This window comes from Tachypleus tridentatus, chromosome 4 (assembly GCF_004210375.1).
Source record: "Tachypleus tridentatus isolate NWPU-2018 chromosome 4, ASM421037v1, whole genome shotgun sequence".
Taxonomy (NCBI): Eukaryota; Metazoa; Arthropoda; class Merostomata; order Xiphosura; family Limulidae; genus Tachypleus; species Tachypleus tridentatus.
Genome location: NC_134828.1, coordinates 121,570,042 through 121,587,776, shown reverse-complemented (window position 1 = coordinate 121,587,776; position 17,735 = coordinate 121,570,042). Strand labels below are relative to the sequence as shown.

Here is a 17,735-nt window from a genome sequence, read left to right as displayed (position 1 = left end):
ATTATTTTTCTTTCCTAATTACCTCACATACTATCCTATTCACATGTCTTGACAAGTACTCACCTATAACCTCATTATCATTCATATCCTTTTCTGACATTTTTGTTTTCCTTATCTCCAATAATTCCTCACCTAAAGGCGTAAGGCTGAAATCCACTAATTTTAGCCCTAATAATACTCTAACTTCCTGAAAGTAATTGTTTGTATTCTTTGCATATAAAAGCATAAGCTCCTCTTGGAATCCTGCTGCCAATACCCATAGTCTACACTTCTCTTCATATATTGTCTCAACTTTAATTATGATAGCTTCCAACTTTTCCATTTTCCACAAACTACACTTCTCTTTATCTATTGCCTCTATTTTAGTAATGATAGCTTCCAAGTTATCCATTTTCTACAAACTACACTTCTCTTTATCTATTGCCTCTATTTTAGTAATGATAGCTTCCAAGATATCCATTTTCTACAAACTACACTTCTCTTTATCTATTGTCTCAACTTTAATTATGATAGCTTCCAACTTTTCCATTTTCCACAAACTACACTTCTCTTTATCTATTGCCTCTATTTTAGTAATGATAGCTTCCAAGTTATCCATTTTCTACAAACTACACTTCTCTTTATCTATTGCCTCTATTTTAGTAATGATAGCTTCCAAGATATCCATTTTCTACAAACTACACTTCTCTTTATCTATTGTCTCAACTTTAATTATGATAGCTTCCAACTTTTCCATTTTCTACAAACTACACTTCTCTTTATCTATTGCCTCTACTTTAGTAATGATAGCTTCCAAGTTATCCATTTTCTACAAACTACACTTCTCTTTATCTATTGCCTCTACTTTAGTAATGATAGCTTCCAACTTTTTCATTTTCCACAAACTACATTTCTCTTTATCTATTGCCTCTACTTTAGTAATGATAGCTTCCAACTTTTCCATTTTCCACAAACTACACTTCTCTTTATCTATTGCCTCTATTTTAGTAATGATAGCTTCCAAGTTATCCATTTTCTACAAACTACACTTCTCTTTATCTATTGCCTCTATTTTAGTAATGATAGCTTCAAGATATCCATTTTCTACAACTACACTTCTCTTTATCTATTGTCTCAACTTTAATTATGATAGCTTCCAACTTTTCCATTTTCTACAAACTACAGCCTTCTCTTTATCTATTGCCTCTACTTTAGTATGATAGCTTCAAGTTATCCATTTTCTAAAACTACACTTCTCTTTATCTATTGCCTCTACTTTGGTAATGATAGCTTCCAACTTTTCATTTTCCACAAACTACATTTCTCTTTATCTATTGCCTCTACTTTAGTAATGATGGCTTCCAACTTTTCCATTTTCCTAAACTACTTCTCTTTATCTATATGCTTTATTTTAGTAATAATGGCTTCAACTTTTCATTTTCCACAAACTACACTTCTCTTTATCTATTGCCTCTCTTTAGTAATGATGGCTTCAAGGTTATCCATTTTCCACACAACTACACTTCTCTTTATCTATTGCCTCTACTTTAGTAATGATAGCTTCCAACTTTTTCATTTTCCACAAACTACACTTCTCTTTATCTATTGCCTCTACTTTAGTAATGATAGCTTCCAAGTTATCCATTTTCTACAAACTACACTTCTCTTTATCTAATGTCTCTACTGTAATTACAATGGTTCTGGCTTCCACTCTCACCTACAAATTGCACATCTTCACTACTACTAGTAGCTTCCTTAAAACTACTCACTAGTCCACATTTCAAATAAACCCAGTTATTGCATCTAACTGTGAACACTTAACTCCAACACTTTGTATATGTAGCCTAGAAATAAATACTCAACAGTAAACAACAGTTGCCTGTTACCAACACTATTATGCCTAATGTTTTAGAATCAAATATAGTTCATTTTTTATTGCTACTTCATGTTTACACTAAATTAATTAAGTTTAATTTTATAGAGAAGAAACAGATGCTTCTTAAACTGCCAAAATGACTTTATAAAAACTATAGGGTTCCATACCTTGGTTGTTGTCTTGGTTATAGGCAAGTTTATCTGAAACCCCTTGGTGACTGGTGGTTTTGGCACATCAATATTATTAACCAAGTGTAGAGTGACAGTTGACAATCAGTGTCAACCACATTAACAAGTAAGTGCCTGTGGATTGAACATACATAAAGATGTATATCTAAGCTGGCTTATAAAGAATGGAATCATTAAAATATTCTGTACTATTCTGATTAAACACTAACAGTGGATGTTGCAGTTTAGATTGTCAGCTGTGATTTTGTATAACACATTACCTAATTAAAAACTAACAGTGGATGTTGCAGTTTAAATTGTCAGCTGTGATATGTATAACACATTACCTAATTAAAAACTAACAATGGATGTTGCAGTTTAAATTGTCAGCTGTGATTTCGTATAACACATTACCTAATTAAAAACTAACAGTTCAAATTGTCAGCTGTGATTTCATATAACACATTACCTAATTAAACACAAACAGTTTAGATTGTCAGCTGTGACTTCCTATAAGACATTACCTAATTAAACTCTAACCGCTTAGATTGTCAGCTGTGATTTCATATAACACATTACCTAATTAAACACTAACAGTTCAAATTGTTAGCTGTGATTTCATATAACACATTACCTAATTAAACACAAACAGTTTAGATTGTCAGCTGTGATTTCATATAACATGTTACCTAATTAAACACTAACAGTTCAAATTGTCAGCTGTGATTTCATATAACACATTACCTAATTAAACACTAACAGTTCAGATTGTCAGCTGTGATTTCATATAACACATTACCTAATTAAACACTAACAGTTCAGATTGTCAGCTGTGATTTCATATAACACATTACCTAATTAAACACTAACAGTTCAGATTGTCAGCTGTGATTTCATATAACACATTACCTAATTAAACACTAACAGTTCAAATTGTTAGCTGTGATTTCATATAACACATTACCTAATTAAACACAAACAGTTTAGATTGTCAGCTGTGACTTCCTATAAGACATTACCAAATTAAACACTAACAGCTTAGATTGTCAGCTGTGATTTCATATAACATGTTACCTAATTAAACACTAACAGTTCAAATTGTCAGCTGTGATTTCATATAACACATTACCTAATTAAACACTAACAGTCCAGATTGTCAGCTGTGATTTCATATAACACATTACCTAATTAAAAACTAACAGTTCAGATTGTCAGCTGTGATTTCATATAACACATTACCTAATTAAACACTAACAGTTCAGATTGTCAGCTGTGATTTCATATAACACATTACCTAATTAAACAACTAACAGTTCAGATTGTCAGCTGTGATTTCATATAACACATTACCTAATTAAACACTAACAGTTCAGATTGTCAGCTGTGATTTCATATAACACATTACCTAATTAAAAACTAACAGTTCAGATTGTCAGCTGTGATTTCATATAACACATTACCTAATTAAACACTAACAGTTCAGATTGTCAGCTGTGATTTCATATAACACAAAATCAGTTACTCTTCTTCATACACTTTTTTCACTTCAATTTGAGGAAAATGAAAAAAAAACTCATTTACTGATGAGAGATAAAGAAATAAATACAAACTGAAAGAAACTCTCTCTCTGTTTAGCTGTTTGTGAACTGAAAAAGATTCCATTTTCACTCAAACATAAACAATTGTGTGGAAACTCTCTATTTGGGTAAACAGCTATTTATAAACTAAAGGAAATTCACTTTTCACTCAAATATAGACCACTTTTGTAAATTGAAGGAAATTATCTGTTTAGATAAACAGTTGTTTGTAAATTGAAGTAGACTTGCTCTCTGTTTACATAATTAGCTGTTTGTAATCTAAAGGAAATTCATTTTTCACTTAAAAGTTAAACAATTATGTGTAAACCAAAAGAAACTAACTCTGTGTTTAGATAAACAGGTATTTGTGAATTCAAGGAGATTCACTCTATGTTTAGCACTACATTACAGTTCTAAATAACTAGCCTGTTTACCAATGTGACCAAACAGGTGCAAATCTCTTAATGAGTCTACTTAACATTAAGAAGATATGATTCTCCAAGTCAGTTCACTCACTGAATTGGTAATAATGGGAACAGACATCCACATTCGTCGCAGCTGAGTCAAGGTTACATTGTCTCAATCAACGACTGGCACATTCTTGCCTGGACAGCTTAAGATGAATGATGAACATAAATTAATATGACTGTTCATGTAGCTGTCCTGTTTAGTGCAATATGATAACTTAGGTGGTTGTAGTGAGGAATTGGTATGAATGGAAGAATGAGTTTCATCATGCTTCCAAGGGCTGTTTGATGACACAATTATGTGACACTGTACAATCTTTAAAAGATTCAATTGCACCAAATTCTGTCCTGACACATCATAATCCTTGGGTTCTTGCTGCTAAAACTGGTAGAAAATAAACTATTTAGGTTCTGAACTAGCTTGGTATTCTCTGGCACTGAATATTTCAGTTCACCACAAGATATCCATGTAAGTAAATGAACTTGACAGCAAACATACTGTATGAATACATTTTCAGTAACATTTTTTAATAACAAAATTCTCCATCACCATTCTTCTATCACATGATATCTGTTCACTTCAACAATACAATTTTTTAGTAACTTACAAAATAGAAACATTTTAATCTCCAGCCTTCCTGGTTTACTAAGATGTGAATAATTCTTGATGACAAGAAACCCACTTGAAATAAAAACGTATCTCAGAATGGCTGGTATGGGTACTAACACTTTTATTGCTAAGCAAAGAACAATGTTTCAACCTAAAGATGATCTAGGAAGTTCGAACATTAACAATAAAACATGTCTACTCTATATACTAACTGTTATGGTTCCTGTACAGAAAAGATAAAGACTTACCATTTACATTAACTCATATGATATCTTGATATAGTATATGTAACAAAAATCTACTCTATGTACTAGTTATTATGGTACCTGTGTTCAGGGTGTAATGGCCTGATGACCAACTGAAGTTCATGAACAGTTCCAGGAACAAGAACAAATGGTTCTGAAGGATACAAATTCACTTCTTCAGGATGAGAAGTAAAACACTTAACCAGCCGTGTTGAATGAGTACCTCTGAAATATTTAAAAGAAAACCTTTAACAAGTTTTTTCAAACAATGAAACAAAAGACTGTTTATTTAATCCTATGTGAGACTCTTAAGTGAGGTGTGAACAAAAATACAGTGCATTATCTTAAAACATATTTAAATATTCCTTTAAGGATTTTTTAAGCAGAAGTTGATTCATTCTCATGTTCTAATGGTTATTCTGACTCAGAATTAACATTTTGGCAAGGTTATATTTGTTTCCATCCAATCCACAGAGAAGATTTCAACAGAATCAATCTTAGATAGTTGTTTTGGTACAGAAAGATGTACACAATTTTATAACCTAAAGCAAAAAAGAATTCTTTAGAAAAATTAAATGTCTTATATTTTACCAAAAACAGCTCGGCCAGACGTTCAGTAAAGTGTAGGAATCAGTGTTAGTTATCTATATATTCAATTACTCAACCAATTACCATGATATTCTACAAGTGTACTTGTCAATTAGCAATCATACCTGCAGTAAAACATTTCTCTTAATGCATTTCTTGTAAACTTAAGCCTACAAGTTACAATAGCGATACATGTGAAGGTAGCCTGTACAAATGTAAGGAAGAAATGAACTAATCTGTTATTGTTTACATTCAAGTTTGTTTGAAGTTAAGCACAAAGCTACACAATGGACTAGCTGTACTTTGCCTATCACAGGTATCAAAATCTGGTTTCTAGCTTTGTAAGTCTGCAGCCATACTGCTGTGCCACTGGGGGGTTGCATCAAAGTGACTAACAAACTTCAGAAAATTATGATTTTATTGAGACCTGATATTTCAGTTTAAGTCAAATCATGTAAAATCATGTAAAAATACTAACTGCTGACTGAAAAGAACAAATGTAACAATTTAAACCTGCTTTGTCATGTTAAATAGAAATCAAATGACTAAGCAACAGAAAACGGCAAGCAATGAAATAAAGAAAATGAAAAATGACAAACTGGCTGAGAAAAAAACATTTACAGCAGTTTTAATGTCATTTGCTTGAATTATGCTTATTTTATCAGTCTAAAAACATTTAAGCTATGCTTTCTTACAGGTATTATGTGTTAGGTCAATAAAACCTGGTCTAGTTTTAACTTTTTATAGAAGGTCTGATAAAGACACTCATGCAACCTTGTTTAATAAAACAACACATATGTAAACTTACTTAACATGAAGTAAACAATAAAGTAAAGTAGTGATGTTTATAATCTTATACAGAGTGTGAACTAGTTATGAGCATTCAGTGTGACAGTTTTATGAGCTGAAACAACGAAACATACAAAATTCAACTATAAAACCTGTACTAAAGAAATGAGTAGTTAAAATGTATTTATATAAGTCTAAGAAATATGCTGCTGAAGCTAAATTATTGCAAATATAAAGTTGTAATGAAGACAAACGTAGCTGATTATGCAGAAACTTCTGAATGGGTGTTCACAAAGTGATATGCGGTTATGAACAATCCATGCATGTGTATTTTAGATTTAAATAAGTCAAGAAATCCCACAACAATTGTATTTAGTGTAAAGTTGAAGTGGAAGCTTCCATGTGATGACAACAGTATTGTGTCATTTGTGTTGGATGCTCATTCCATTAAAAATGTTTTATTAAGCATGGTTCTGAATGGAAAAGTGTACCTTCTTTGACAATATTTTCACAGCATGCTTTAAATGTTACATACAGATACCTGAGTACAATGGTGTGGACATTACTATTGTTCAATAAAATTTATATTGTTAGATGTGTTCTTTTCAATTCTCAACGACAAGAAACCCACTTGAAATAAAAATGTATCTCAGAACGGCTGGTATGGGTGTTTACATTTTTACTGATAAGCAGAGAACAACATTTTGACCCATCAATTAAAGTGTTAATACCCATACCAACCATTCTGAGATACATTTTCAATTCTCAATTTATATATATGTGACTGTAATCTTTTGAGAAGGGCATAAGCTGAAACATTGGGAATAAAAAAATTATTTTTTCTGAAGTATTTTAGTTTATGTTTTTCTTTGTAACTGTGATTTCAATCTTTCAGGTACCCAGTGATGACATAATTTTGTCAAATTGTTGTAAATTTATAACAAAGTTTCTTCATTACAAATTCAAGCAGTTTCCAAACTTTTATTGTATTTATCTACTTGAATAACATACTTCCACATTGGAGGATCTTTCATAATATATAGGATGAATTAATGAAAACTCTGGATCATTTAAGAAAAGAAAACCTTAAACTGAATCCCAAAATATTGTGAATTATTTTATCAACATGCAAGCTTCTATATATTTGAAAGATAAAATGTCTACACATCCAATAAAGATCACCTTTCTCAATATCTGAATCAGTTATGACTTCTTAATATTGCCAGTTTGTAATATTTTATAACATAATTAATACCATACATATACTACTTGACAGCCAAATAAATTTTGTTGGATTGTCGACTGTGAACAAGTATTTAGAAACCTGAACAAAAACCAACTATTCACAACTCCTGTATAAGTATACACAACTCCTATTTGAGCACAGACAACTACTATATAAATACCCCAACTTCCATATTAGTACACACAACTACTGAAGATTCACCCATATCAGATACAGATACAAGTTCTTTTTTGTGTTCCTCATGTAATCACCAGCTATAACAAGATAATGTATGCTACAGAAAGAAGATATTATAAAACCCATAAAGAGTAACCACAACTCCTATTTGAGCACAGACAACTACTATATAAATACCCCAACTTCCATATTAGTACACACAACTACTGAAGATTCACCCATATCAGATACAGATACAAGTTCTTTTTTGTGTTCCTCATGTAATCACCAGCTATAACAAGATAATGTATGCTACAGAAAGAAGATATTATAAAACCCATAAAGAGTAACCATGTGTTGTTTGAGCTCCACATCATTTCCATATTTATATTATAAAACCCATAAAGAGTAACCATGTGTTGTTTGAGCTCTACATCATTTCCATATTTACTTATATGGTCAAAAGTCCAGAGATCATAAAGCCTCGAAGTGATTAGTGAATTTTAAAATCCAGAAGGCCCAATAGCAAGATGTAGCATATACATGCTGCTGTATTATCCTGAACATCACATGATAAAAGTGTAAACATTGAAAAGAGGAAAGCACAAGCTAGTAAAGATAGCCAAATTAAAATACAACAAAGTACAGTTCGAGATGTGACATCCAGAAATGAAAATGGAAAACTAAGATTGTCAAACTTTCAAATGAAAGATGCTTATGAAAATGATGTGAGTTTGAAATGAATTATACTAAAATCAAGAACAGAGCAGAACCATCAAGACAAACAGTTGCTCCAAACAGTCTGAAGACAAGGATGTATTGGGCACAGTGGGATCCTTTTCCGCTTCTAAGAGAGCTTGTTATGGCAAAAAATAGTAAAATACCAGTGGAAAGAAAAATGATTATACTGGAGTAAATAATAAAAAGCTGTTATTGAATGTAATGCCAGTTACCTGTACAAAATTCATACAAAAGATTCCAACCGTGTTAAAAGTGAAAAGGTCTATAAAAAAGCAGTATGGGTAGCTAAAGCAGTAATGTACTACAGAACCATTCAAGAAAGCTGGTTGGTCCTTTGCCATAGAGTAAACGTGGGAATAAACATTTTACAGCTATGATGGACTATTTCATGAAAAGAACAGAATTACACACTATTCCTAACCAAAACACACACTCAAAAAGAAACTTTGGCAACAAATTGACTTTTAACACTTGATAAATATAAAGGGCTTTTATCCTTGTGTTTTGATACCAGGGATGTTATGTGTTTTCATACACAAAAACTTGACTCAGTTTTGGCATAAAAAATCAAGGACAAAAGCCCTTCATCCATCATCTGATAGCAAAGTAAAAATATACATTGTATGCACACCACTGATCTCATTTACGTGTGTTACCTACAAAAGACTTAAATCAACTAGTGATATGATTATAATCCTGATAAAAATGAATTCTATCAAGATGACATAACATAGCTACATAAACCTTGTTTCAGGAGAGGAAAAAAACCTAACGTTATGGTGCTGAAAACAGCCATGCACTATTCTGAACAGAATTAATGATGTGGTTTAAACACAGAAGTATTAGACAATCCAACTCAAATGTCATTCATGGTGATCATCTTCGAAGGTATGTCAATGAGGGAAGTTTTGACGGGGTAACTCCAACAAAGAGTTTGTTAGCAAAAATTTAACCTACTGAAGAAGACTAGCCCAGTGGCAAAACAGACAGTGATGACAAGGGACAAGAGATTATTTTGTTTGTATGCCATGGGCAGTGAAAACCACAATGAGTGGAGAGTTTAGTGTAGTGCTTTGTCTTTATATCAAGATTGATCAAGGGGTTCTGCAATTCAGGAAGGAGGCACTGCTGTAAGCTATATTTTCAATGTTATTAATTACAGGGTGCATGATATTAAAGTAGGCCTAGAACACTTTGAATATTCTGGATGATTTTATAAAAATCTAGCAACTTTATGAATTTCAAGAAGTTAGACATCAGTTATAAATACAAATTATTGAAGTAGTAATAAATGCCAAAATGAAATATTCATCACATGAATGCTGAGTCATTGTTGATCAAGTTAGTCTTTCACTTGATAAAGTGTCAGTTATTCAGTGAAGTATATAAATCAGTATTAGTTATCCACATAATCAGTTACTTGACCAATTAACTTTTAGAAGTTTACTTGTATGTTAGTTGCAGTATTATTATGGAACCCTCTATTGAAGAATTATTTTAAACTCAAACCTACAAGTTACAAAAGTGTACAACTGTAAAGTTGGCCTATATAAATGTCAATGGAGAAATAAACCAACAACACAAAAAGATAAACTGTCTGCAAGACATCAATCCACCCTACTACATGTGTACAGAAAGTAAAAATCTAAACTATAGGTTACTTTAACTTTCTTGTTACCTGATAATCAGTGATGTTTGCATAGACTGGCCAATGACACATGACAGGTCAACCCTTCTTTGGGGATGAACCCACACCTCCCACGTTTGTACAGGTTGAGACAAATATGAGTCGCTGTAGACAAAGATGTAGAACCTTTTCTTAGAGCCAGAATTACCACATGAAGCCTGCAAGGTCAAATTTATAAAGTTGTATTTTGTCTACAAAGTAGTCATAGTAAAAAACTTCTGTTGATCTATAAAAAACACAGCTTAAAGACTTCTGTGATAGCACAGGCATTCTCCATGTTTCAAAAACTATTTCAAAAAGTTAAGTTAGGCAGGCATTTCTTAATATATTTTTAACTGATTTCCCAGAATTTATTCACAAAGTATCACATACTCAGTCATTGTTTACTGCATGATATAGGAAATACTGTTTCTGCTGATCTCTATCAATTTTATTCTGAATTATGTCATGAAATTTGGAGAAAAGCATTCTTATTCCTTCCTATTGTTTCAGTTATAAGTTTCCTATACTGAAAACGTATTTCAGATAGTTACTTTCTTCCTCTCACAAGATTAGCTATCCTTGTTCAGTGCTGCTCCCTATAATATGACACAAGATTAGCTATCCTTGTTCAGTGCTGCTCCCTATAATGTGACACAAGATTAGCTGTCCTTGTTCAGTGCTGCTCCCTATAATGTGACACAAGATTAGCTATCCTTGTTCAGTGCTGCTCCTATAATGTGACACAAGATTAGCTATCCTTGTTCAGTGCTGCTCCCTATAATGTGACACAAGATTAGCTATCCTTGTTCAGTGCTGCTCCCTATAATGTGACACAAGATTAGCTGTCCTTGTTCAGTGCTGCTCCCTATAATGTGAACTTCTTATTTATGCATCCCACAAGCTTTCTGCTTCCTTCTATTGGAATCAAGAGATTCCAATGCATTTTTCATGTGCCATCTCTCCATCAATAGGAGCATAGTACAATCACATGACACATGTGACTCTCTCTATGTGCCTCTTCCAAACTATCACTAAAGTTTAGAGAAAAGATAGAACAATCATAAGGTGGGGGAGATATGAATGTGAGTGGAGAAAAATAATTATATGAAATAAATTTCCAGTATAGAAGAAACATACTTTTCAATATGGTACTTTTCTTCACTCATAACATTAGCTAGCATCCCACAATGATTAGGAGGAGGGACTGGTGCATCAAAGAATAATGCATCCCCTAAAAGTGTTCAAAGGATACCTCTGTAGATGACAGAGTCATATTGGAAAATCTGAAGAGAAAAACTGCATCACTACTGACCAGGTATACTCTCTGCTCATGTGTAGAATGTATAAAAGTCAGTGTGGAAAAAGAATGGAGCACGTATGAGTGAGAGAGAGAATGTGATAGTAAAGTGATCTCAACCATAAGAAAGATATTGTAAATCACTCCCGCAACGAGAAAAGTGGGTAAACAAGGATGTCTTTCTGGCTGTATGATGGCCAGAGTGAAGTGGACTGTATTCAGCAAGTCAACTGCATCTAAAACCTCCTTGCAGAGTACCAATATCAGTGTGAAAGTAGGATGGAATCATACTGTCTTCACCTCAAACTCAAGAACCAAGGAGTTGAGAATCATTGTTTCCTGGGTGTGACACAAGAATTAGGTCTGAGCTATTGATCCAGAAACTTCATATTCAGCATCAAAAGGATTCTATCATGTGCAGTCAACTCCTTTAATCATAAAACTAGCCTGAACCATCCAAATGGCATTAATATCTCCATAAGAACAGAGAATGAGAGATACCCACCACTCTGATCCACAAAACAGACATAATAATCAAGGAAGAAAGATAGACAACCTAAAACTTGTGTTTGTTGGATCACTCTAAATGCAGTACTAGTATATAGGATACTAATATTCATGAAGTGGTAGGATTAAGGCTCCCAGTCAAAGAGGTGAACAGTGGTTGTGTAAATGTTATCAGAAGGCCATGTCATCTAGCAAGGTGACAGCTCAACTCCTCTTAAGACTATGTCTCATATACATGGTACAATCCAGAAAGGGCATATTTATGTAGGAAAACACTGTGAGGTTATTCACCTACAAGCCATCTTGTGAAACACTCCATATGAATGGTGAACATTGCAGAGACATGGAAGATAAAATGTGAGTCAACACAGCTATACAGTATGGATTTGGAGTTAACAAATACCTGGTCAGGCACCATGTGCACCAAATTTTTAAGCATAACCATAGGTGCTATACAAAACTCTAATGAAGAGCAAACTACGACATGATGGAGGCAGTGAGAAATGAATGTATTGGGAATGGTCCACATGTCAGACTGCATAATCTCCTCTACTGGATGATGAGGATGAGAAGCAAGGGAAAGTGTGTGTTGGATCTGATGGAAGGACAACTAAAACCAAGTCCAGAAGGAAAAAGATAGGAAGGAATAAGCCAAATAAACCACAAGATGGAATCCTAGTGGGAAGGGTAGAATGTGAAAGATCATTATGGGAGTAGAATTGCCAAGGAATCAAGAGTCAGGAATATTACCACAGATGGGATCATTGTGGGCTATATAAGAATCAACAGTATGAATCAGAATCAGAAACATATCCAGATCTCAGGGAGGGTAAAGATAGAAAGTAGATGGAAATAGGAGAAAGTGGGAACAGCCACCCCAAGTCACCAAGGTCTTTGAGAGAAAGAAATAATCCAGATAAAAGAGAAGATGGGTATAGTGATAAAAATTACATGAGACACCAATGCCAAACAAATACAACTGTAAATGACAACAGGCAAAGAGAAGGAATCATGTTTAATGGAAAAGAAAATACATGGAGCACAAGGAAGTGGTTCAAACAAAGGTAAACCAAAGGAATGTTGGACACCAAAATGACCCAATTCAGAAGCTTAAGATGCTAGGAAAGAAGTATCTGGAAGGAGTGTATGAGCAGAATAAAGACATGGGGAAGTAAAACCTGACATTATTGGAAAATGAAAGTTAACAAATAGATAGCCATCCAATGTCCAGAAAGCAAATAGACTGAATAATTACAGTTAAAGAGCTAGGTGAGAAATGATCCCCACATGAATTACATTACCCTTGGCAGCAGGAAATTCCCTGGTGGGTTACCAAGTGTTGAATACATTTACCCCGCATAGGTGCACTGCCATGGAAGATGTATGGATTGAACTACCTAACAAGAATGTGAGTCAACATGTGAAACTGGATCACCTTACCAAGGACTGAATGAAGGCCAGGAGTCAAAAAGTAGAATGTGAAGGTTGGGGTGTAGGACATGTGAACGAGAGCAACAAAAAGAGGAAGAAACAGATGAGAGATGAAGGAGAGCAGTTGATGAAACTTTGAAAACCAAGGCTGAGATGACCAAGAGGGTACAGTCAGGCAGAGATTACAATGAGTGAAGTGAACAAGAAAAATCATGTGATGAAGTAATGGAGTGGATGGATACACATAAAGATACATCAGTGACAAATTCAAGTTGAAGATATCAACTGTCAGAGGCAGTGTATGATATACAGGTGACCAAAAGAGAGGCAACATTGTGTTAAAGCCTGTAGCAAAAGCAACTCCTTAGAGGAGAACCAAACTAATGTTAAAAATATTGATAAAATGTAATGCCCACTCCATGGGATATATCAAGCTGGGCATGAAAGATAATCAGTAATGAGACAGAAAGCAGCATGCATATGACATGTAATAAAATGAATATGAAGAATGTGGTCCAGAATAAGAGATTCAATGGCCAGAAACTTAGATCTATGACTGGGTGCTCTGTGTGTGGGCAATAATGTGCGATCATATAGAAACATCTGAAGAAATTATCCAAGATAATGTTGGGTGAGAAGAAGGAAATGACATAAGGCCCAACAAACACACAGAAGTTCTAGAACAGTGAAATGAAAATCACATTTGTCAACAGAACAATGGCCTGAAGTTCCCCAGGGATTGATCCATACTCTCCATTCCCAAAGGAATGTGTTCATGAAAAGAAGCAGTACACCAGCTGAAATACAGGCTTAGTTCAGCCACAAAAGAGGATTGTTGTGTATGGAAGAAGGAAGGGAATTGGGGGTGGAAAAAGGATACCAATCAATGTTACATTGTTCATGAAGTACCCACAGAATACATCTCATATGGGCACAATCAGTGTCATCATGGAAGACCACATCCCATAAAATGATAAAACTATGTGAAGAGTAAGTAACAGAACTGAGAAGGCATAGCGAACTAAAAGTTTCTTTCAAATAGGTTGGAAAGACAAGGTAATACTGACTGATATTCATGTTGAAAAAGGCTTCACAAATGGACAAGATGTTGAGTGGGTCCTAGGAAGGATTTCTCCAATTTGAATCACTAGGTTACCCAAGCCACCAAAGAAAGTAGCTCCCATGTAGAATTGGCCAGTTCCTGTTAGGTATGAACCAAAATAAGCTAGTTGTCCAAGTAAAGGTGAAATCGCAGCTCCTGAGCATGAAGATGCAGTACAAAAACTCAGATAATTTGATCAAACATGTAAAGCAGAGACACAAGAAAACTGTTAAACAATCTCAAGATGGATAAGCCAATACATGTAAGGTAGAGACATAAACTGTTAAACCATGCTGAGATGGATAAGCCAATACATGTAAGGTAGAGACATAAACTGTTAAACCATGCTGAGATGGATAAACCAATACATATAAGGTAGAGACACAAGGGAACTGTTAAACCATGCTGAGATGGATAAACCAATACATATAAGGTAGAGACACTAGGGAACTGTTAAACCATCCTGAGATGGATAAACCAATACATATAAGGTAGAGACATAAGGGAACTGTTAAACCATCCTGAGATAGATACACCAATACATGTAAGGTAGAGACACAAGGAAACCATTAAACCATCGTGAGATAGATACACCGATACAAGTAAGGTAGAGACACAAGGGAACTGTTAAACCATCCTGAGATAGATACACCAATACATGTAAGGTAAAGACACAAGGAAAAAGTTAAACCATCCTGAGATAGATACACCAATACAAGTAAGGTAGAGACACAAGGAAACCATTAAACCATCCTGAGATAGATACACCAATACAAGTAAGGTAGAGACACAAGGAAACCGTTAAACCATCCTGAGATAGATACACCAATACATGTAAGGTAGAGACACAAGGAAACCGTTAAACCATCCTGAGATAGATACACCAATACATGTAAGGTAAAGACACAAGGAAACCGTTAAACCATCCTGAGATAGATACACCAATACAAGTAAGGTAGAGACACAAGGAAACTGTTAAACCATCCTGAGATAGATACACCAATACAAGTAAGGTAGAGACACAAGGAAACCGTTAAACCATCCTGAGATAGATACACCAATACAAGTAAGGTAGAGACACAAGGGAACTGTTAAACCATCCTGAGCTAGATACACCAATACATGTAAGGTAAAGACACAAGGAAACCGTTAAACCATCCTGAGATAGATACACCAATACAAGTAAGGTAGAGACACAAGGAAACTGTTAAACCATCCTGAGATGGATAAAGCAATGATAAGAATGTGACTGAAGTGCCAGATGTACAAGTAGGAAACTTTGGAGAAATACCTTTATGTTATTCACAACCCAGAAAAAAATGCCCACCTCAGAGTGCATAAATACTCCATAGTGACCTGGGATAGTAAAAAGATACAGTTGAGGTGAAATAAATCAACTATCAGCCACAAATACCTGGTTTTCTTGGGGACAATGAAAATGGTGGGAATAAAATATCACAAGGTAAGAAAACTGAAGTAGGATCTTCTTTCAAAAAAGAAAACTAAAGTATGATTTATATCTAAAGGAACTAAAGTAGGATTTACATCTAAAGTAAGAAACAAAAGTAGGATCTTCATTTAAGAAAAAAACAACTAAAGTAGGATTTACATCTAAAGTAAGAAACTAAAGTAGGATCTTCATTTAAAACAAGATTATGAATGCAGAATTATCATTTAAGGTAATACTAAGTCGTATCTCCATTTAAGGAAAGAAAACCAAATTAGGATAATCATTTAAGGTAAGGTAATAAAACTAAAGTGGGATATTCATATAAGATAAGGTAATAAAACTAAAGTGGGATCTTCATTTAAGGTAAGAAAAACTGAAAATTGCAATTTAAAAAGAAAAAATTAAAATAAGATCTCCATTGAATGAAACAAAACCACAGTAGGATTTACATTTAGGGAAAAAAATTAAAGACAGGTTTCCATTTAAAGTTATTTTGTAGCACCACTCCCAAGGTAGGAACACAAACACAGATTTCTAAACAAGGGGAAAAAATGTAGGATATGTAATGCCACTCAAGTTATGAAAACAGTAGGAAAATAAATATTAATAAATCTATAATACAACATAAAAACTATTACAGGATCTGCATTACAACATAAAAGACAATTAATGGATCTATAACACAACATAAGAACTATTAGAGGTGATATAATACAACATAAAAACTATTAATGGATTTATAACATTAAAAACTATTACAGGATCTATAACACAACATAAAGACTATTAATGGATCTATGGTACAAAACAGAACTATAATACAATTTATAACACAATATATAGACTATTATAGGATCTACAACACAACATACAAACTATTGCAAGATCTATGGTACAACAAAGACTTTACTTGATCTATAACACACCACAGAAACTATTATAGGATGTATAACACAGCATAAAAGCTATTGATGGATGTATAACACAACATAAAATCTATTACAGGATTTATAGCACAATATAAAATTAATATAGGATGTATAACACAACATAAAACTATTACAGGATCAATAACACAACATCAAAAACTATTAATGGATCTATAACACAACATAAAAACTATTAATGGATCTATAACAAAACAAAAGCTATTAATGGATCTATAACACAACATATAAACTATTATAAGCTCAATAACATAATATAAATTCTTGATGATGAAAAACCCACTGGAAATAAAAATGTATCTCAGAACAGCTGTAAACCTGAAGATGACCTAGGAAGGTCCAAACATTTTTCTCTGCTTATCAATAAAAGTGTTAATACCCATACCAGCTGTTCTGAGATTCAAAATAAATTATTACAGCCTCATCAGTACAACAAAAGATGTTATAAGCTCAGTAACACAACATAAGCTGTTATGAGATCAATCACATAACACAGACTATTACAGTTGGTTGGTTGATTGATTTGGTGTTTTATGACACAAAACAGTTGCACCAAACATCCAGTACAAAGTTAAAATTAAAGTGAATTTAGTAAAATTCATAAAAGGAAATTAAGGTAAAACAAAACAAAGTTAAAAAAACATAAACAGCATAAAACCAATGTTTACATCTAGGCTACAGCATTAAGAGAAAAACTACAGTAATACAAGTTGTAAAGGACTTTCTGTAACATAATTGTAATTATCATAACTCATCAGGAAGACTAACAGGTAAGTACAAAAACCACCATCAGTCACCTGAAGTTGACCTTTCCAGTCCTGGTTCCAAATTATTTGACATTATGGCCATTTTCAAAAAGTAAAGTAATAAAAAGATTTTAAAAGACATGTA

At 33.5% G+C, this 17,735-nt stretch overlaps 1 protein-coding gene across 2 annotated transcripts in view; it reads right to left on the bottom strand.

Moving 5' to 3' along the window:
• Window positions 1-2,038: 2,038 nt before the first annotated feature.
• LOC143249961 (nephrocystin-4-like) overlaps window positions 2,039-17,735 on the bottom strand; it is a 28,378-nt gene continuing 12,681 nt past the window's right edge. Inside the window, exons 4-6 of one of the 2 annotated variants that reach the window (XM_076500597.1) lie at window positions 10,120-10,286; window positions 5,003-5,146; window positions 2,039-2,157 (exon numbers count right to left, since the gene is read on the bottom strand). In XM_076500597.1, coding sequence (XP_076356712.1) covers window positions 2,052-2,157; window positions 5,003-5,146; window positions 10,120-10,286 — 417 coding nt within the window. In that variant the 3' untranslated portion in view covers window positions 2,039-2,051. Of the gene's footprint in view, window positions 2,158-3,917; window positions 4,452-5,002; window positions 5,147-10,119; window positions 10,287-17,735 lie in introns of those variants that run through there. The other variant, XM_076500598.1, reaches the window with a different exon arrangement.